Consider the following 22,690-nt stretch of genomic DNA (forward strand, 5'->3'; position numbering starts at 1 on the left):
CAAGAAACACTAGCCAAGCACTTGAGAGAGAGAATGCTCCATGCCAACTCAGAGTCCTGGCCCTCCTTGTTCAATTTGTCGTGGCTGTCCCTGATGCTTCAGAGGAAGGAGTTTAAAAAAACCCAAACAGAATACATTGGGGAGAAAAGACCCCTTCCTAGCCTCTGCAGGTGGTCAATTGAAATCCTGAAACATGAGTTTTTAGGAACTTAAGACATAAATCAGAAGTAAGCCCTAGGGCTGATGAGCCCTGCCCCCCACCATCACAAGGAACCCTGTCCTACAATAACACTCATAAATTTGTTCAGCTCCCTCTTAAAACAAATAAAGTTGTTTGCCTCCACAATTCCTATTGGGAGGGTGTTCCAGAACCTCTACCCACTGATGGTTAGAAACTCTCTTCTAGTTTCCAGACGGAATTTGTTCATGGCTGGTTTATATCCATTTGTTCTTGTACCAGCATTGCCTTTAACTTAAATATCTCTTCACCTTCCCTGGTATTTACTCAATCATATCCTCTCTTAGCCTTCTAGACTAAACAAGCTAAGCTCTTCCAGTCTCCTCTCATAAGATATGCCGTCTGTTCCCCTGATCATCCTAGTAGCTTTTTCTGCACCTATTCTAGTTTAAATTCACCTTTCTTGAGCATGGGTGATCAGAACAGTATTCCAAATGAGGTTTCACCAGTGCTTTGTGCAGTGGCATTAATACTTCTCTATCTCTACTGGATATGCCTCACCCCTACATCCTAGGATTGCATTTGCCTTTTTCACAGCTAGATCATGTCGGTGAAATTGATTCATACACCCAGGTCTCTCTTGTCCTCTGTCGCTTCCAACTGATGAGCCCCCAACTTGTAGCAGAAATTCATATTGTTAGACCCCAAGTGCATGACTTTGCACTATTGAATTCCATCCCATTTTTGTCGCTCCAGTCTTCAAAGTCATCCAGATCTTCTTGTTTAATATTCTGATCCTCTTCTGTATTGAAAATACCTCCAAACTTTGTATCATCAGAAAATTTCATTAGCACACTCCTACTTTTTGTGCCAAGGTCATTAATAAAAGATTGGTCTCAAGACCAGTCCTTGAGGAACTCTACTAGTAACCTCCATCCAATCGGATAATTCACCTTTCATCACAATCCATTGCCTTCTCCCCCTGGACTCCAGAATCCCCAGGATCAACTTGGAAACACACTTTCTTGTGCCTCTTCCCTTTCCAGATGTTTTAGGAAAAGTTTGACAGGCTTTCCTTTATGTAAAATGAAAATATACATGGCAGCATATTGGGGGGAGAGGGAAGGGGAGGGGTGTAGGGCAGGGGGGTGGTCCCCTCCTCTACTGGATGGAAACAGAACTGTTCAGCCCTCTGTGATAGAATCCATTCTGCTGACAAATAATGGAGGTTCTTTCAGGTCAGGTGACAGGGGCCTGTGCTTACAGAGCAGGAAGCTGTGAGTTCTATCCTTACAGTCATCATCAAGTGCTGAATGACTCTGGTGTGCAGTAAAACAATAACCCTGACAGATTAGTTACAATATTCCTTTAAAAGTGTGTGTATGTTTGTGTAGGGGGGGTTCCACTTTAATGTGCTACTCAAAAATTCTCGACCCTTTTCAGCATGATGTAGCAGGATCTTAGGAATTTTAAAGTGAAATAACAGTGTGGAACACAGTAAATTACTGGAAACCTGGATCACAGTCAAGCATGACATAATTCAGCTCTTTGTGAGAGTTCAAAGACTGTGTCTGAAAAGGCACAACCCCCATTTATCTAGTGAACTCTCTAAGCAACAAAGTACAGTTTGTCCTCCAGATCCAGTAAGCAAAACTCATATCTTTCCAAAATGACCAGCTACAGCTTGCTAGCATTTTGTATTATTGCCCAGAGTGAGAAAAACACACAGTGTCCATAGGAACAGTCTCTACAGTCATTCACTGTAACAGCACTCAAGGCATCACCCATCAAACTTAGAAAATGTGCAGCTTCCCCTCAGCTTGCTGTGGAGTAAACAGTAAGTGTCCCCTGTGAGACGAGATCCAGAGGCTTTGACTTGAAACCTATTTGGATAAAATGGAAAATGTGAAAAAATATTTTGTGAAGAAAGAAGGATTGGTCTAACTGCTCTCAGATAAATCAGCTCCGAGGTGTTTACCAAGCCTGTCAGCTCATCTATCTGCTTCACATTTTGTTTTTCTCTCTCTACAGGAACCCACACTGATACACTTTAATTAAGATAAACTGTGTTACTTTGTAACAGATTGTTTGAACCCATCACTAAGGAGATTAATGGCTGAAAGGAGAGTAGAACTGAGTTTTGGAGAGCCCTTTCCATAATCCAACAATCCCAAAATCTTTAAGAATCTGGCAGAGCGGGGACTGTGTATTTTAATTCAACAGCTGTTCTGTGCTCTTCAGTAGCGTGCACAGCAGTTTACAAAATAGAACCTTCCTGATAAATTGGAGGGAAATCAGAGAAGATCAACTAAAATAATCAGGGTCTGAGATGTCTGAGAACAAAACAGGTCTAGCTAAACACTGACTAAGCAAGAGATTGGGATGTAATTGAGCTGAATGCTCTGAGCACAAAGCAGGGTGAGGAACTGTTAAACTGGTCCATGGGAGTGAGAGCAACTAGGAGAGATGGGGTGAATCTAAGGGCTTGTGTACATGCAGAATTCCATTGGTTTAACTCAAGGTGTGATTGTAAACTGGGTTACTTAAATCAGAGCAAAAGGCTAAGTGGACACTCCTATTTTGGTTTAAAGCAGGGTTCTTTGGGATTAATTTAAATCCTTTTGGACTAGGTTTTAAACTGCAATCAGCTACTCTTAAACCAAAATATGAGTGTCTGCACAAGAGATTGCACTGGTTTAACTAAACTGGTTGAAATGTGTACATGGAGAAGGTCGAGAAAGGGAAAAATTAGGCTGAAAAATTCAGTCTCTAGGTTGTGAGTAGTCTCCCAAAGAAGCTGTGGAATTTCCCTCACTTGGAACTTTTAAAACTAGACTGAATGAAGCACTAGGAAAAGTGCTGTAGGGGACAAGCCTGGACTGGCTCCAGTGGAGAAGGACTGGATGGTCTTTTCCAGCTCCAGCATCTGGGGTTCAGTGAATTTTAAATGAAACATGGGATGTTTAACTTTCATGTAGACAGCTCACCTGTGCCATCCACAAAAATAGCTATCAATGAATGAGGTTAAGAACTGCCTAAAAATGCATGGGAGGCTAGGAACTAGCACAGGGGTGGCCAACTTGTGGCTCTGGAGCCACATGCAGCTCTTCAGAAGTTAATATGCGGCTCCTTGTATAGGCACCGACTCTGGGGCTGCAGCTACAGGCGCCAACTTTCCAATGTGCCGGGGGGTGCTCACTTCTCAACCCCTGGCTCTGCCACAGGCCCTGCCTCTACTCCACGCCTTCCCGTCCCCTCCCCAAACCTGCCATGCCCTCGCTCCTCTCCGCCCCCAGAGCCTCCTGCACACCACAAAACAGCTGATTGGGAGGGGGAGGTATTGATCGGCAGGTCTGCTGGTGGGTGGGAGGCGCTGGGAGCGGGGCTGGGGGGAGCTGATGGGGGCACTGCTGACGTATTACTGTGGCTCTTTGGCAATGTACATTGGTAAATTCTGGCTCCTTCTCAGGCTCAGGTTGGCCACCCCTGAACTAGCATGTGTGCCACCGACATTCAGCAGCTCCAGGGCCAAATTCAGATCTAGCATATGTAGCTGCTCCTCCAACGAAGTCAATGGAACTGCAGTTGCTTGTGGCAAGTCTGAATTTGATCCACCGTCTCCAACCTTGACATTGGATGTAAGGAAATCCAATTGCCATCATCGGCTTGGCAATTTCACAATATCTTTCGATTGGCCCTTTTTGGCAATCAGTTGGCCATTCCAGATAATAGACTAAGTTTGTTTGGTTTGGTTTGGTGTCTCGGAAATGGACTGTTTCCCTCTCATTCCAGACCTGACATGAATCACATGCAGAGGGAGATGATCATCTGATTTTCTTCTCCCTTCACAATCCATTTGATATGCATCTGGGAGAAGTTATGGGGACCATGCTAACAAGGTCTCTTTAACAGGTTCCAGTTCACATCAGAACTCTGGATAAGACTGAAGCTCACATAACTCAGCAAAAATGCCATAAGCTAGAGATGGGCCTGAACCAAAATACTGAATACAAACCCCTTTGAAATGTAGAGGGTTTTTGAAATCAAGTTCTGAATTTTCTATGTGGTTCCCAGCATTAACATCCTCTGTATCTAAATCCTGGATGCCAACAGCCCTCAGCTTTGGGGTCCTGGGTGTTGTGGTTTAAAACCATCTCTATCGTAAATGGAAACAATTACCTTGTGTTTTTCATGTATTGATCCAATAATACTTTGCAAAGGTGGGTAAATATCCTTATTCTTGTTTTACAGATGAGGAAACTGAGGCAGAGAGAAGTTAAGAGACTTGCCCAACCTCCCAAAAGTCTGTGGAGCAGTTGGGGATGGATAAATAGCCTTGTTTATTAAAGTAATAATAATAATAATTAATAAAAAAAGACTTTCAGCTCACATACCAGCTCAGCCTTGGCCACCTAGCACTGCTTGTCCATTAATCTCTTGCTTCAACTATGCATATAAGAAGCTGTGTGCTGAGTAAGAATGGAGCTATGGTTTTCTTAGTGAAGTTACTTCTAACCAAATAGTGTTGCAAAAGTATCTTAGGCTGTCCAGCCCTCATTGATACTGTCTTATAAAAAATGCAACATAAATCTCCTCTTAAATATGTTTGTGTGAAGCACTGAAGACAGATGAGTCACTGTATTCTTGGATTAATCCATAACAGTTACCTTCAAATCATTAACTCCTGCTGCAGGCCTGTGCATGTAAAAGCATCAGGATTGTATTGTACCTCACAGAAATATCTATTTATTCCCTTAGTCGACTCAGAATAATAATTTCTTGTACAAGGATCAACCCCACCCAAATCCCTAACCTGGCAACTCCCGAGTTCTCTGAAAGTTTGGAACAGGATTACTGTTTTGTGGTTTGGTCCACCTCCACTTATAGGCTGCTTCTGCATACAATGCACAACTAATGACACAACACCTGTATGGCCTTGTGGATTTATGTTGTATACACACACACACACCATCATATTCAAACCAACTGCAGGCAATAAGATTGGCTCAGCTGCTGAGTGGGCTTTGTGGGAATTGCTCTGAGGGTTAATTAACTTTATTTATACAGTTAAACTTTTTTTTCTACAAACAACGCTAACAAAACTAAGATCCTATTTTAAAAAAATCACGTGATGAAGGTTATACTGTGAGATGCGCATGCCAAGACACAACGCAATGAGCTGCTGCCAGCCCAATCACACTTCTCTATCTTTTTTGATGTTTTTTTTTCTCCTGTTGCCATGTGAAGACACACATAAAAATGGGGGAAGCAGACTGTAGTGAAACTAACTAAAGAGTGCTGTCAAAGTAAACAAACTGAAAAAAAATAAGAGAAACATATCTTTTTCCTCCATACTTTCAGTTACAGTCAACCCAGGTGTTACTTGTAATAATACAAATAAAAAAATCAGAGAACTGTCATTTTTTACACTCCCTTTAAAAAGGCACTGTAATGATAAAAATCATATTTGAAAAAATCATTCCCATTGTTATTAATAACTTTATAGCATAATTTAAAGTATCTAATTTGAATCTCACTTAGTTTTCACCATTTCTCTTTGTTTGGTTTTTGAATTTCACTTAGCTAGCACAGGATAGGGAAAGTAGTCTAGTGGAGTTTCACTTTCTGTATATAGTCAGTTTCATTCTCCTGTTATCATGCTTTAGCTCCTTAATGTTTGTGTTTGGGAATATTTACATCCCAAAACAAAAACCCAAGACATTTCTCTTCACTTCTCTAGGATTTTGAAAATCTTTTCTTATTAATAAAACCTAAATTTTAGGCATAAACTACTTGACAGTGTCCCCCTTTTAAAAAGTGCATAGCTTTTGACACGTTATTGTTTTAAACAGTTTCCAAATTCTTGCTCAGAAATACCCATTCTATAGGTCCTTTTGCTGAAGGAAACAGAGGATGTTTAACTGAGATCTTTGTGTTTAACCAATGTGTCTATTGAATTTTGAGGAAATAAAGACATAAATATCAGCTTGCTTGCTTGCTTTTTGAACTAGCTGTCAGCTATGTCAAAGTGTAGTGGCAGATTTCCCTTTGGAAGACAGTGCCTGTTTCAAACGTCTCTTTAAGTCTTGCATGTTTGGAGACTTGGGCCGAATGAGGTGGAGCCCTCTCCGTTTTTCCCCATTGCAGCTTCCAATCATCCTGCCCACCTCCTGGCAAAGTTGCTGGAAGGCCTCATGTACCCCCTCACAGTTCTCCCGGGCTGACACTTCGCAGTAAGTGCCACCCAGCTCATTGGCCAGTTGAAGCCCTTCTCTGGAGGACACCTGCCTGGCTCGCAGCAGGTCTCCTTTGTTGGCCATCAGAAGCAGGGGGATGTTGGCGTTGGGGTGGATCTTGCGAATGTGCTGGTACAGGGGTCGGATGACCCGGTAGCTATCGTAGTCCGTGATGGAGTAAACAAATACAAAACCATCCGCCCAGTAGATTGAACGGTTTATTTGCTCCTGGCAGCAAATACTGTCATTATCATCCTGCCATCAAAACCAAGAGATGAGAGATTAGAAAACAGACAGTAAGAAGCAAAAAAAGCTACCATCAGACAGGGCAGCAGCAAGTGATCATACAGCACTGGGAGCAGGCAATTGCTCCATTTCATCACATTGCTGCTACTTAATCTGACACGAATACAGAGCAAAAGGCAACTCTGACTGCTGTTGAATGTACCAGATCTAGGATGAAATACCATGATATGTCAATGGAATATGAATAGGATCTGGCAGCACAGATAATGGAGTGGAGACCAGGCTGTTGTTCAGTGGTTAAAAAATGGTCAGAACATTGATGCTTTGTTCAAATGGATTTTGTATTTATTGAATCAGTATTCAGCACCCTTCCCCTCGTTATCAGGGGTGATAAATGGAATCATCAAGGTTAGAGCCAGAAAGTTAGACAGAAAAAAACTGTCAGGTCATCTAGTCTAGCCCCACTTATCTAAGGGAAGGATTGTTCCCTACAGTACCTTCTTTAGTGCCTTTTCCGGTCCAGCGTTTAACGTATCCAAGGATGGGATTTTTACCATTTTCCTGAGGAGACTTTTCCACTGTCTGATGGATCTTACCATCTGTAAGTTTCTCCAGATATTCAGACTAAAAGTTTTTTTTAGAAAAAGTAATCTACTGCAAGTGATTGTTCACTGGAGCTGAAAATAAATGGTGGCCTGAACACTGATTACTTTCTCCAGGAGGCGATGGATTTCTGATTACTGTTAGGCTGTCTTTTTGTCATGTCTGCACAGTCCAAGAGTGCCCATATCAGGTGTTATAACATCATTGCTCCTAATCAGGACAGGAATAACAATCACCAGGGGAAGAATGCAAAGGAAGCTGATGTGTTACTTTTTGGCCTGAGTTGTGATCAGTTCATTTCTAAGTATGAGGTTTTTTTAGACTAATCGATTACTTTTAATATCTTTGCTGGGATTTTATTCAATTAGACAGGGAGATTAGCATTGCATGTTCTTATCTGGCAGGCTTGGTCTGATAAGAAATGTTTCTGCTAATATTATAGGCTCTTTGAAACAACATACAAGTCCTTGTAACTTCTTTCACTCTAGGTCAGATCCTACAAGGTACTAAGCACCTTCAGTCTCCACTAATGTCAGAGGGAATTAAAGTCTCTTGGAACCTCTGGAACCTAACCAGGGGATGCTCAGCATCTTGCAATGTCTGGCCCAACATCTTTTGCCAAATGAAATTCTGGGAGTCTTATCAAATTATTGAATGGCCCAGTATGAATACATTTGTCCAGAATAAACTGGCATAAAAATAATCCATGAGCTAATTGGCTAAGTGAAACCTGTAGGACAGACCCAAAATCTAATCACCCTAAATTAAAATTGAACTTCAGCAACCTCTCAGACCCTTCCCCATTACTAAAACATTGTTCTATCATATCGACCATTCATATGGTAATTTGGTTTCTTTTTTTCTCTAGCATGAAACACCAGGAAAAATCATCAGCAGTTTTTTTGACAGATATTTAACTTGTCAGATTCAACAACAAGAAAATAGGAGAAAAGGACAAAATATTAAACCCTGGCTGTCTAAGGTTGGCTCCTAAATCCACATTCAAGCACTTAAATAAAAGTAGTCTGATTTTTCAAAGGTGCCGAGCATGTGCAGCTCCCATTGGTTTCAGTGGGGTTTGTGGGTGCTCAGCACTTGCCCCAGATTGATCACTTTATTTAGGCACCTAAATATGGGTTTAGGAGCCTAACTTCAGGCACTTGGGGTTGAAAATGATGGCTTAAATGTATTATGTAATAACTGATCAGACAGCAGGAGGAATACTGTAGGCAAAACTAAAAGAGCAATCTTTGCTTTAGGGGGAGATTTCTCAAAGGTACAAATGGGAGTTGGGGGCCTAACTTTCAATGGGAATTGGGTCCCTAATTGCCCTTTGTACCTTTGAAAAATTTTTCTTTAGTTTAGACCACAGACATTGGAGGCAATGGCTCAAAAAATCTAATAACACCTCATCTCTTCCATCTCACAGTGCCATCACACTTGATCCCATGCTGTGTTTGGATTTTTCTCATTAGTGGTGCTGTGGGATGCACACAGCAGTAAGGCTATATCATTGGTACAGCAGCACCCTAAGCCATTAAAGAATTGAGATACTCATGGATCATTTCCACAAGGAATGCAACTCTCAGGATATAACAAGTGACCTCTATTTATGTGAAATGAGCTGCTGGGTCTCAATCCAGTTCCTGCCGAACAGGTGTCCAACCTCACAAACATTACAGTCACACCTAGAATGAATAGATATATTCACTGTCAGTTCAAAGGTTAAGGTGCGTGAACTCTCTGGTGCCCCAAGTCAACACATTGGCAGGGCAGTGTGTGGGGAGAGGGGAAGCTTGCATGGTTACTGTAACTGATCTGTATATAAGTAGCCCTTCTTTGTATCCCCAGGCCCCTTTCACCAGCTAACTCGTTTTAGCAGGGAAAAGAACTAGTTGCTATAAACAAGGATTTGAAAACTTCTTTGGAACAGATGAATGCAGCTTTCCCGAGCAGAAGTTCTCAGTTACAATGGCTGGGCCCAGCCAGCAGTAAGATAGATGTGATAATCCTCAGTGGAATGTTTTATTCACAAAAATAGAAGACTAATAAGCTAGTTTGTTTACAGACATGTCTCCTTACGAATTAAATACTACACACAGTCACTGGCTATGGATATTTCAAGTAGCAATTAATCATTTAACAAACCCAGTTATCTGTCTGCTTCTGGTTTTTTTTAAACATTAACATTTCCGATGTTGTTAGAATTCTGAGTAACTCCACATGACTCTCTCCAGAAATCACAGCACACAGATGTCAGAGTGCAAGTGACTCATTGTCGTTCAAGGATCTCCTTAGAAAACACATGAACACAACCTAGTCAAACATCCTTTTGATGGCTCAATTCAGAAATGAGCCCTTGAAATCACTTCAATTACACCATTTGGTGCAAACACAGACCCAAGGTAAAAAGCTTTTTTGGGAATTATTGAAACAGTGTAGGGCTTTCACTGGGACAAAGGAAATGAAGCCTCCCATCATTAAATTAGAAATAGTGCTGACTCCAAACCTCAGAGGTAACACTTCTGAATGCTGCAAAGTTCGGCCTTGGTTCCAGAAATCAAAACTCGGGTCAGTGTCGAGTCAAAATAGTGAAATCTGAAAAATGATTTTATATCTGGAGAGAAAGGAAGGGGAGTGGACCTCCTTCATGCTTCCTCCACTCCCAGGATAGAATGAAAGGTGGATTCCCTTTATTATGTATTTATCATGCTTCCCTGGTTACAGTGCCTAATTTCTGTCAACAGGGTCTCTGGGTGATAGTCACACCTGTGCAGAGAGCTAGTACCAGTTAATTCCCACTTAAGCATTATTTTGAGGGTGTAAGTGGCACATAAGCCATACGCTGGGCCTCTGCACAGAGGTGAATTTCATCCTCTGAAAATGATAGGGCTTTTAGTTAGGGCTTCAGACTACAACGTACCTTTTTGATTCTCTGCTGTATTTTTACAAATAGAGGGAAAGACTATACTTGGCAATTGATGTCATTCTGTACTTTGTGTCCTTGATAGGAGAGCTTCTTTTACTAAATTTCAAAACCACTAAAATCATGGGTTCAACTGAACTCAAAACTTAGAAAGGTCAAGTTCTGTTTGGCGCTAGCAAAAATGTGAGATCTGGGCTTCTGCATGCATTTTAATTCTTGTTTTATTCCTCTGGAAGCCTTACAAGCAGGGTAAGAATTCCTTTCAAAATAGAATATTGTTTGCATAGCACAGACTTCTGCTTCATGAGAAAAACATGTGGTTTTTTAAATAAAATTTCCTTGGAAAAATAGTTGTTTATAAAAAGAGAATTTTTTTTTAAATTTCTCCCCACAAAATCTGACTAAGTTTCCAAAACATTTTGTAAAGGGTTCTGGAGGTTTCCCTGCCTTCCTTTTGTCAGTGTGGATGATGACTAGGATGTATGTTCCTCCATCTCACCCACCCACCACCCCCATTCTAAAAAGGCATGGGACACGATTGGTTGGGACTTTTGGCTTTTCAGTTAAACTAATTTATAGTGATCAAAGAAAACTCAGATGGAATCCTGGATTACAAGAGATTTCCTGCCCAGCTCTGCAAACTCATGATGGGATAACTCAGCCAGGATACAGAGAAGTATCTGTATTTTCAGGTGCATATCTAAACTAAACAGGATCTTCAAACCTTTTCAGGTTTGACATGAGAGAGGATGAGGTTGATAATGGTGTTTGGATTCAGATATATGGTAAATTAAATCTGGGTTTGGATTTGGTTTCAAGGAAAAACCAAACCTGGAATTTGGGTTCAGTGTTGATGAAAATGCACGTAATTTTGGCCCTAAATCTTAGAAACTTCATGAAAACAGTTGCTCTTGTGAGAGTTCCACCATTCGAGGGGAAAATATCACAAAATTTGATGCTTCTGTGAAATTTCCACCATTTTGGTCTGCTTCCAAACCAGCTCCAAAAAAATAGAGTCAGTTTAGCACTGCTCTTTTATGGAGAGGTCCATAGCCAGGAATTATAACGAGAACACCCTGAAAGCTGGTGGGGGGTTGGTGTGATGGGGCTTATCCACCTCATGCACCTGAGAAGTAAGGAGTGGTTTAATGCAGATACTAAGAAGGCCCCCAACTGGAGATTTCTACAGCTACTATAAAGACTGTCCCTCAGAAGGAAGAGAGATTTGCTCTGGGAGAGGAGGGTCTGACCTGAGCAGCCAGATTGGCCTCTGAACAGTTGAGAGTTCCTTCTGCTCATCCAGGGACAGGAACTCCTGGCCAGCAATTAGATTAAGCAAAGACTTGGTTGAACCAAGCTAACCCTGCAGATTTATTCCTCAGTTTAAGCTTGGGCTGCACTAAGTCATTTCTTTTGGCCTTGATTTAACTTGAAAGGAGCCTGACTTAAAGGAGTAGGTGAGGCAGGGCAGAGGCCACCTGAGTTGGGATGTCCACATTTGGGGTTCTAGTTTGAGCACATCTGCTAATGACAAGAGTTACGTATAGGGGAGACCAAAGAGCTGGCAATGAACAAAAGGCACCCACTGTATTCTGAAGCATAAATCCATTGAGCAGACATTTTACCTCCAATGAGACAAAGGGTGTATCCTGCACCTGTAAGGAGATCTGCTCTCCGTCTATGGTGAATTTTCTTGAATACAAGGCACCTGAAAAATAAGTAAGATAATTAGAGACAGTACATGTAACGGAGAAAAAAAAGTAAATCCAGTCAAAATCAGAATATTCTAGTCCTGAGTCCTGGGAATTATATGGTACATAGGTCCCAGGCTAGCCCTTTACACAGGGGTGAATTTGTGTGATTGGTTGCCCAAGTAACATGGTATTATATATGTTCCTTGACTGGGTGTTTCCACCACCCTGGGCTATATCTAAATTCTTCATTTTTAAACTCTTTATTAAAAATTAAATTAAATTCTTTATAAACTACTTCACCCATGGAACAATCAGGCCAGATTATTTTATGTGACATGTTCAAAGAGCAACACAACAGTTTCAAATCCAGAATCCATTTTCAATGGTTGCAAATACTGGCCTACGATTTCTCCTGTGACTCACATTACTGAGGAATATCTGTTCTTCTTTCTGATAGATGACTTCTTCCTAATGATCTGCTACTTCTTTTGGAATGAGAGAGGACAACCTGAATGGGATTTCTGTGCCCACTTAAAATAAGCCATTGATTCCACATAGAGTAGCACTCTTCTATAATGCAGATTGGAAGTGCTTGTAATCACAAGTGAATCAGGGAATTCACTGTAAAAGGAGTGAGCTGTTTTCCATGGATTTCTACTGTAAGTGCAAGGAAAAGTATGCCAAATACATACAGTATTGTAAATGGAGCACACAACCATGCATTAAGACTAGAGAGTTTAAGTTATTATTATGGGTCTGCAGAATCTCATCAGTCAGACTATGGTTCTGAAACCCCCAAAGTAGGGATAGCATGTATCCAGGTTCCATTTTATCCAGATCACTAAGGTTCAGAGCATGAGGGCTGGATAAAAGTTTCTAGGCTTGGCCCAACTTTGATCAAGACAATGGAGATGTTGGGTTTGAACTATATTTGTTTTTGTATTGCAGGTCCAACAACATAAAGAAAGCTTAGGTTTGGGGTTTATGAAGTATCCATGGTTGACATAATGACAGCTTGGAAACTGATGTCCTCTTTGTTTAGCTATAAAACATAACACAAGTGACATGGTAGGACAGGCCCTTTGTGGCCCCATGCTAAAGGCCCTACTACACTAAGTTCTGGTTCTACTACACTAACCCTCAGTAAAGGAGCAAAAAAGGTGGGTCCTCCAGGCCTGCCTACAGAGGCTGCACAGAAGCAGCTAATCAGGAGGTGCCAGGCCTTAGCAGAGCAGTTCCTGGCTGGGACCAGAGGAGCAAGGCAGGGGACTCTTCTCTGGCCACAGGAGCTCAAGGAACAACCAGAGTGTGGTTCTGGCTGCATTTGCTTAAGCTGGGGGAGAGAGAGGACCTGAGAACTTTAACCCTGCGGTCAGGGATGAAGATAAGGGGGCCAGGTGGGAAGAGGCTCAATGAAATAGCAGCAACGAATTGAAGTGAGTAGTACATGGCTGCTGTGCATAGGGTCCCAGGATTGGAACCTGGAGTAGTGGGTGGGCCTGGGTTCCCAGGCCAAGTGATGTAAACCCTGAGTAGAGGACAAGTCTCATTGGGAAGCCCAAGTGAAGGGCTGAAGTTAAAGGGCCCAGAGCTGGACTGAAGATGCTAGCGAGGGCAAAGAGACTGTTTCATTTATTGGACTCTTTACTACCCCAGAAGGAATTCATTTGGACTTTGTGATTTGGCTGGAGGGCCAAGCCACTGACAACATGCCAAGTGAGGCCAACAACCTATGGGACACCCGGAGCAGGAAAAGGACTGCGGTACCGCACACAGCACAGGAGGCACTCGGGAGGTGAGAGCCCCTGTTAAACATGGCTAAAGAGAGAACTACAGTCTCAAAGCTGTCAGTGCGGCACTGTTCAGTGTACATACTGTCCCAGTACAAGCTTCACTGCTACTGCCTAGGCAATATGTTTCAACTCTGACCTGGAGGAATCCCCTCCAGGGGAAAGCAGGGAGTTGACTCTTCATGGCCTATTGAGCCCTTGGCCTCAATTCAGATTACTTATGAACAAGCCAATAAGCGCCGACTGTGGTGCATGTGAACCTTAGTTTAAAACGATATATCATCCCTGTGAGAAATGTCTCTAAAATTTGGTTCACAGAAGCAGGTATATTTGTTCCAGTGGAAAAATATCTGAGCTCATAGAAACGTTTAGAATATGAGGACATTCACTATGGCAAAGTTCACTGCATTTGAATCCAGCATTAAAATAGTACATTTTAAACCTGACTGCACTGCATGAATAACTTTTCTGTGAGCCCTATGAAAATGTGTCAGATGTTAAGCTGGAAAAGATTGTGCTGTTTTATGGGGAGATACCTAACCCCTGAACCAAGACCAGCCAATATGCTATTCCTACTCTGTAATATATCACAGGAAAAAGTACAGGTACTTCCAGATGCTGACAGTGTTCTGCCTTATATCCAGCCGCAGGAGAAGCATAGTCATGTGATCACAGATTTACTAACACCTGTTTCTTATCTTTAGCATATTTGTTTCTGATCCAGTATGGCTGTAGGGCTGGTAGCTTAATGGAAAAAAAACATGCAGTTCTTAGCAATGTGTCTGGTAGCAATCCATTGTGAAACTTAGAAATCTAGCTTGATTGACAGTGTCTTGCAGGAAAGGTGGAGGAAAAGAAAGAGAAGCAGTACAAAGACTGAACTGTCAAGGTTTATTTAGGGTCAATGGAAGGGGGCAGTCAGTAAAAGCTTCCAGATCATCACTCACCAGACAGGCAGAGTAGATCAAAGGCTTCTGGTTCTCTACCATCCCTATTTCTGACTCTTCCTTCTCAACTCAACATGTATCTCCCAAAGCAAAACAATTACAAAATCACTGGTTTGAATCCAGCCCAGCTTGATAGTTCACCCATAGCTGTTAGGTGGCCTACATGTGAGATGAGTTAACTGGTCTCAGTACAGTTCCTAGTGCACAGGTATCCACTTTACAGACCCTGCTAATACAATGGGTGTCCTGGTGCGCAAAGAGGGTGTGGAGTAAATAGGTCACAGCATCATACCCTCTGAGACAAGGGTGGCCAGCCTGAGCCCGAGAAAGAGCCAGAATTTATCAATGTACATTTCCAAAGAGCTCAGTAATATGTCAGCAGCCCCCCATCCGCACCCCCACTCCACTCCCAGAGTCTCCCACCCCCCCACCGAACCCCACCGATCAGCACCTCCCCTTCCCTCCCGATCGGCTATTTCATGGCACGCAGGAGGCTCGGGGGTGGGGGGCAGAGGAGCGAGGGCATGGCAGGCTCAGGGGAGGGGTCGGGAAGGGGTGGAGTGGGGGCAGGGCCTGTGGCAGAACCAGGGGTTGAGCGGTGAGCACCCCCTGGCACACTGGAAAGTTGGCGCCTGTAGCTCCAGCCCCGGAGTCGGTGCCTACACAAGGAGCCGCATATTAAACTTCTGGAGAGCCACATGTGACTTCAGAGCCACAGGTTAGCCGCCCCTGCTCTGAGATGTTCCCTGTGGGTCAGGATTGGACAAAATAGCAAGGCAAAGTGGGGAAAGCTTCTATTACCACTGTACCTGTCCTGGGTACAGAGGACTTCAATCTAGCATTCTACATCAACACTAAAGTCACTGAAAAAAGCAAACACATAGGACAAAATTCTGGGATGACTCTTACACTCTAGTGAAATCCCATTGACTTCACTGCGGTTGCACAGGCAGGGTAGCATTTGGCCTCTATTGTTCAATTGATATATGAAACATTCCTTGATTCTGCCTTTAATGTAGGTATGTCCCCAAGCCAATCTTTCCCTCTGAACCTTTTCCATCAGAGTGGAAATAATACTGACTAAAAGGATCGTAAATAACGAGCCTTTGATTTATTGTTTTCATAGCCTGAGGCAATTAACTGGAAATATGCACCTCATGGGCATCTAACTGCTTCACTTTCTTGTAATACACAGTGATTGGAAAAGGAATCTATCTGTAATGCCACACAAGGAAGTAGACTCACCAGTATTGGCCTCATAGTCTCCAATAAATCTTTTAGTGAGAAAGCGCACAACCAGGGCTGTAAAACAAGGAAAAAATATGGGCCTTTAATCTGAGTCAATATCAGCCTTTGCAGAATGCATGTAACGTCTTACTAGCTGACTTAGTGTAGCACCAAGATAAACTTTGTTCACATATTACTCTGGGCATATGGCTCCATTTTTGCCCACATAGGAAATGATTTGGGGCCGGAGTATGATACCATTACTCTGGGTTGCCAGCACCCTGTCTCATGAGTTGTCCCATTGATTTTAATCAGGCTACTCATAGAGTAATGTGAATGTCAATGAAGCTATCACAAGCTACCCTTTGAGCTTAAAATAATTTGATGAACTAAAACAAAGCAAATTCTTACAATACTACAATGGTTCACAGTACCAAGTTTAAGACCTGGTCTATGGATATCAGAGATCAGAATGGATGATCTAGTGGTCCCTTCTGGCCTCAAATCTGTGAATCTATTCATTTTATCCAATGGACAAACTGCATGTGCTGTTTTCAGAGTAACAGCCGTGTTAGTCTGTATTCGCAAAAAGAAAAGGAGTACTCCTTTTCTTTTTGCATGTGCTGTGCAAGTGATCAATCTGCAGCAAGTGGGAACTTCTTGCTCATCTTAATTTCTGATGGTTTCAAAGATCCTAGGGCTAGAAAGCTTGGAAAACATTTTGCTGTCTCTTGATCTCTTTCTGAGAAGAACTGTGGTATTTTTTTTTTACAGTAACAGCATCTTATTTCTATAGTGCCTTTCATCCCAAATAGTTGGCAAAATTAATCAACTGGCAAACAATGAAGGGTCTGATTCTGCAAGCCCTATCTGCACGCAGCATTCCCACAGACTCCATTTTTAAAGATTATTACACCCACCACTGACATGCAGCCCCGTCTAGTCAGCTATTTAACTATGCAGCTATGCCACTATCTTCAATGAGCTACTTTAAATTTCTATACAAGGGGACTGCTTAAATTTTACTAAGTGGAAGCGGGACCTCAGATATAGTAAAACAAAGTCTGTTCCTACTAAAATCACAATCCACACATACAAAAACTAAATTTCTAAACTAAACTCAATTTCTCTCTCTTCCTTGTCCCCACCCCAAATCATAGAAAAATATGTGGAAAATAATACTTTTTTTATCCATAGATTTCAAAGTGGTACATACCACGAAGGCAAGTATCATTAGTCCCATTTTTCAGATGGGGAAACTGAGACACAGTGAAGTGACTTGTACAAGATCATACAGTAGGTCAGTGGTAACGCTGAGAATTTAATGCAGGACTCTGGACATCTACTCAATGTCCTACCCACTTGATCATGCCACCTCACTTTTGAACTACATATATTGGATGATCTGATCCATCTCATTGAAAATTCTGAGCATTTTTTAAAGTGGTAATTAAACCTATACAACAATTACAGTCTGGAGTATATACAGACTCTGGTCAATCTGACCATAAAATGTAAATACAGTTACATTGTAAATACAATCAAAGCCCTGTGGACTTACCTGTCTTGCCAACATTACTGCCACCAAGTACAACAAGCTTGATGATTTTGTTGGGCACACAGTCTAAGACAGGATACTCGGGTATGGGAAGCAAGAGAAAGTTAGTAGAATACTGTGACATAGTATTCTGAGAGATGAGACGCATGCCAGAACTGAGATCTGATCAGCTCTACTGGGAGTAGGGAGAGAAAAGGGAAAAAAAAACTTCTTTGCTTCTTTTCTAGGCTGTAAATCCTTGGATGGATAAGTCCTCTCATTTCATTTAAGTAGCTTTTTAGGGAAGTATCAGAGCAGCTTCTTTCCGACGATTCTGCTCAGACAGCGACTTTGCAAAGCGGAGGGAAACTTTCTGTTCGACTCCAGTGAAAACTGACTCCTGCATTCCTTGGCCAATCAGAAGTCAAAACGTGACATTCCACTAGAGAGGGCATAAAGTGTGTGCCTCCTATGAACCATGATCAGTCTGTTGCTTTATCTTTTCTCGCTGCCTGTTCTACGTGCTGTACCTTGGCTCTGAACTGAAAACACATCCTTCAATTTTTTTAATCGTCATGGTGGTTGTTTCAGCAAGATATGGCCACCCTGAACTGTCCTGGTGACATTGTAGTTTGAATAATTCTGTTCTGCCTATCTGAATTCCCTTTTTACTTTCAATTGGACCCAGTTTTCTCTGCCTTCCATTCTGATCTGTTGTATACAGGTGACACACTTGTTTAAGAGAGCTTGAGCTGATGGACATTCCTCTGCATTATAATGAGGATTTAAGCAGTTTTAGATTGTATTTTGAAGCCTCTCAGAAAGCAATACCTTTGGGTGTTCGTAAGTTATTAGATGACACAAATAATGTCAATACTTTTCATTCTTATTGTTCAAGGGGAGAATCATTTGTTGATAGTTGCTTTATTTTTTTTAAATAGGTCATTGGTCAACAGTGTAACAATGCAATGAGTCTGTACTTAGACTGTGTGGGTATGTGTGTCAGCATTGTGCTAGGTCACAACTGTCCTTTTGGACATTTTAAAGTGAATTTAGTGCTGGTGATGGACTGTCAACCCAAGAGTCAAAAAAGGCCTACATACACCCCTGCTGTGCTGCTGTGCCCAGCCCAGGGAGTGATGGTGCAAGGCAGGCTCCAGTGTACATTAGGGCAGCCTTAATGTGTTCCATTGTTACAAAGATCTGTGTGTGGGTGATGAGCCAGCCGGATTTGGGAATACACCAGCCACTATCCTCTCCTGTCCCTGCCACACCTTTTGCACTGGAGCCTCCTGTAAGAGAAAAGGGTACAGAGCTGGCTATTCTGGGTCTGTTCCTTATACCCAGGAAATTCAGGGTCTTGCAGCATCTTTCAGTCACAGCATGGCTCTGAGTTCCCCCTAGAGTAGGTTTTAAGATCAAGAGTATGATGGTGACAGAAAACTAATGTAGCAGAATGGAAAATCAGGCCTCGGGTCTCCAGACTGCCAATCCTATTCTCAGTGCACTACAGCCAAGTTGTCAAAAGAGCTCCGTTTCCCATTTTCAAAAGAGCTCAGCATGCTGAGTGCATATTGGACGCTATGCTTTTGAAATCTGGCCTTGGTTCACAGTCGTCTAGGAAAATAGGCACAGGAGTCAAGTGACTTAGGAAGCTTCGGTTTCTCCCTTTGTAAAATGAGGCTGCTAATAATTACTCACTAAATAACACTTGTATTGAATTGCTATGGGAGGGCCAAGTTTTATTGCTTTGTAAACTATTATAGTCACTTCCAGAGGTGGGAATAGAACCCAGGAGGAACAGCTGATTCCCAGTCCTATGAATAAGCACCAGATCATGTAGCTTTTGGGGCATGGGTCCTCTCGCCACAGTTTCCAAATTTCTAAGAGTGACAATCTGAAAGCAAGTTCTCAAACATCAAATGATGAAAAATATGGCATAAGAAAGTTAATTTCAAAATTGCTCCAATTTCATAGAAGTTTTGTGGGAACAGGCCACATTTATTGGGGAGGGGCAGTGGAATTCTGATTGAATATATTGATCAAGTAATAATTCAGTTCTAAATGTGTTACTAAGCAAAAGTCTGAATATATTAAAAAAGCTTGATTTGAGGAACTCTTGTGATCAACTGGTAAAGCTGTCTTCTTGTGCCTGTCTTCCACTGGAAGATACTAATTAAAGGATGAAGGCGCCTTTGTTGTCATTAGCTATTGAAAGCATATGTAGATGAGTAATATACAAATAAGGCAATATATGCCAAACCACTGGGAGGCCAAAAGAGTGTCACCACAGGGAAAAGGCCAAATAAGTTAGCAATGTCACAAGGGATGTTGTGTATAAGCAAAAATGCTGATAGAAGAACATATACGTATTTAGAAGTCCTAAAGGAAGGCACAACAACTGATTTCAGTACATAATAGCAGAAACATTGTGATGGTCTTGTGATAGAAATGCCAGCTACTCTGACAAAAGCGTTCCTTGTTCCCTTTCTCCATTTATCCTGCTCTCTCACTTAGGCAAATTTCATGGAAGGTTGTTTAAGATCAATATACAGCAAAACTGTCAAGATATATTTATATACTTAAAAATAAATTTGTCACCTGTGTTACTATACCTTAAACTATTCAGCTCAGAAACACAGAACTGTAAGAGACAGATCCTCTGTAGAGGAAAATTGGTGAAACAATCGAGAATCTGGCCTGTGGTTATTTTTCACCATTAATACATCATTTCACTCAGGTTGGATCCTCAAACTAGACCAATCAATTTCTGTTTCTAATCAGTTTTGCTTTCAGATTCTTATGCACTATCACAATGCTCTTGAGTTTCTAACCATTATAGTTTCCAAAACCATGCAGAACTCCCTCTCCAGAACATATTTGTTGAAATTTTAAAAAATATATCATGAAACATTTTTATTCTCAATACGTTTTGAAAACCCAACAACCTTCCCCAACTCATTTCTATAAAAATCTTAAATTTTAGAATCAAATTCTTGAAATGGTTCTTTTAAACTATGTAGCAAAAGCCTGAGGCTTCCTAGTCTTCTCTTTATCCAATTTTATAGATTGTCAAAATAGCATTTCACTGAGTGAAACCATATCACACTATTTAGGATTGTATAACTCAGAGTAAGAATTATTTTTCAAGAGGATCTTTATTATGTTGGTGTACAGTGGGTTTACATTTGACTAGGATAACATGTTTTTAATTAAACTTTCCCTGGAAAAACAATGGCTTAAATTAAGGGGGGAAATGTTTGCAAAACTCTAAGTATAGTAAAATCCAAAACTTTTTTCAATAGTTCTAGATGTTTCACAAAACACCCTTAGGGTGGTCCCATCCCAAGTTCTATGTGTGTGCATGTTGTGGGGAGATTGTGTTATTTATTTCTGATCCAACTTTCATACATATTTATTTACTAGTCTATGTTGCTTTTGGCTATAGCTTTAAATATGTGTTTTTACTTCTTTTATTTGGCACTCAAACACATTCAGGGAGGGAGCATCCTAAAAAAAATATTTTGCATTTCTAGCATATCTTCTATATGAGGATGACAAAGTGCTTTTAAAACTTTAACTAACCCTTGCAGATTTTACGGTGGGAGAGACAGATGAACAGAGAGGTGAAGTGATCTGCTCAAGGTAACACAAGTCAGTGACCAGGCTTAGAGTCAGACCTGTCTCCTATTCTTGTGTTTCAACTACAAGACTATTCTGCCTTCCCTGAAAATGTATTGATAACAACGGTTAATTTATATACTGTACATCCTCAGTTGTAGCAAACGGTCTCTGGACTGGTACATTCAGATGAGCCATTTTTGGGAAAAAAAGCTAAATAAAAGAGAAAATATACTTGTAGTAGGCTTTAGCTGATGCTGCGACAAGACTAGCTGCTGGCAGTTTGTGTATAACTCCTCTGACTCTGAATACATTTTAAACAACAATAGATTGCTCTTTATAGCTTTGTTTGACTTTCTTTGTGCTTTGTAACAGCCCTGCAGCCCAAAGGCCAGTTCTCATACCATACAGTGCTTCTGCACTAAACAAAAGTGGCATTTTTGTGATCTTTCTGCTCACTGTAGCTTAAAATTAGCATAATTGTGAAATGTACAAAAATATTCTTGCATTATATAAGAAAATGTAACAATAGAACAGTATCAAATATTGTGTATGTATGAAACAACCCTTACATTGCCTGGTCAGCCATTCACTTTGACTCGTGGGAAATATATTTTTTTGTTTTTGATTTGGAGGGAGGGGTAAAAGTAGAGTGTATGACCTAGCTACATCAGGAAATGCTATTTCAGAGGACTGTTCTTTTTATTCCATGTTTTACCTAGCACGTGGGAGTTCTGATTCTGATGGATGTCTCCAGATGCTACCATACTAAAAATAAATATTTGTAAGGATTTTGTTCTATTTTGGTGTAGGAGAGAGGGAACTAATTAAAAAAACTAGTTAAAGTTTCTGCTAATCTCATTGTCAATTTCCTGTTCCTAGTTTAGTTGCTTCACTCTCTATGGGAATGTTGAAAATAGTACTTAGCCTTCTTTATGTCTGTATTATCTTTTGAAATAACTGAATGTTCTCCCATGAGAGCAAGTACTAAATGACATGGAAAATGCAACATGTAAGAGGGAAAATAGCTGCAGGCAAACAACCCAGAGCTGAAGCCTGTGGGCCTCATTAAAAAGACTGACAAGTTTCAGAGTAGCAGCCGTGTTAGTCTGTATTCGCAAAAAGAAAAGGAGTACTTGTGGCACCTTAGCGACTAACAAATTTAATTGAGCGTAAGCTTTCATGAGCTACAGCATCCGATGAAGTGAGCTGTAGCTCTCAAAAGCTTATGCTCAAATAAATTTGTTAGTCTCTAAGGTGCCAGAAGTACTCCTAGTCTTTAGTATTATTAATCAGTACCTTTCAACTGAACTACACATGTAGCTAATAAAAAGTTATCAGATTATTTCTAGGTTTGATAAAGAATTCTACATAAAACTTAACTGTCCAGATAAACTCAGGCAATGTCCCTGGTATACAATGTGCCATCAGGCAAAGCTGCAATAGCATTTACTGATTTTTCCCATTGATGTACAATGACCATTGTGATCACTCACAGAACTGTGCACTAAAAGAATCCATTTTGTAGTTCTGCTGAGATAGACAAACATGCTGCAGAAGGGCACAGAATTACTTAATGCAAAATCACTGTCAAGCTTCTTTATCAAATCAAATCTATCTCTAAAATCCAATTTGTTGGTGGTCTGGTCTCTTGTCCAGCATACAGAAAAAAAATCCTAATAAAG

General features: G+C 41.2%; 1 protein-coding gene across 2 annotated transcripts; it reads right to left on the reverse strand.

Annotated features, from left to right (window-relative positions):
• Positions 1-4,492: 4,492 nt before the first annotated feature.
• LOC311526688 (ras-like protein family member 11A-like) lies at positions 4,493-17,753 on the reverse strand. 2 transcript variants are annotated; one of them, XM_084639963.1, is made up of 4 exons: positions 17,409-17,753; positions 15,866-15,922; positions 11,815-11,897; positions 4,501-6,669 (listed from the first exon to the last, which is right to left on the reverse strand). In XM_084639963.1, the coding sequence occupies exons 1-4, from the start codon at positions 17,551-17,553 to the stop codon at positions 6,202-6,204; spliced, it is 753 nt and encodes a 250-aa protein (XP_084496089.1). In that variant the 5' UTR covers positions 17,554-17,753; the 3' UTR covers positions 4,501-6,201. The 2 variants fall into 2 exon arrangements, with proteins under 2 accessions (XP_084496090.1, XP_084496089.1); XM_084639964.1 differs by lacking the exon at positions 15,866-15,922 and having other exon boundaries at positions 4,493-6,669.
• Positions 17,754-22,690: the final 4,937 nt, after the last annotated feature.

Source organism: Lepidochelys olivacea, assembly GCF_965140295.1.
Source record: "Lepidochelys olivacea isolate rLepOli2 genome assembly, chromosome: 9".
In the NCBI taxonomy this organism is placed as follows: domain Eukaryota; kingdom Metazoa; phylum Chordata; order Testudines; family Cheloniidae; genus Lepidochelys; species Lepidochelys olivacea.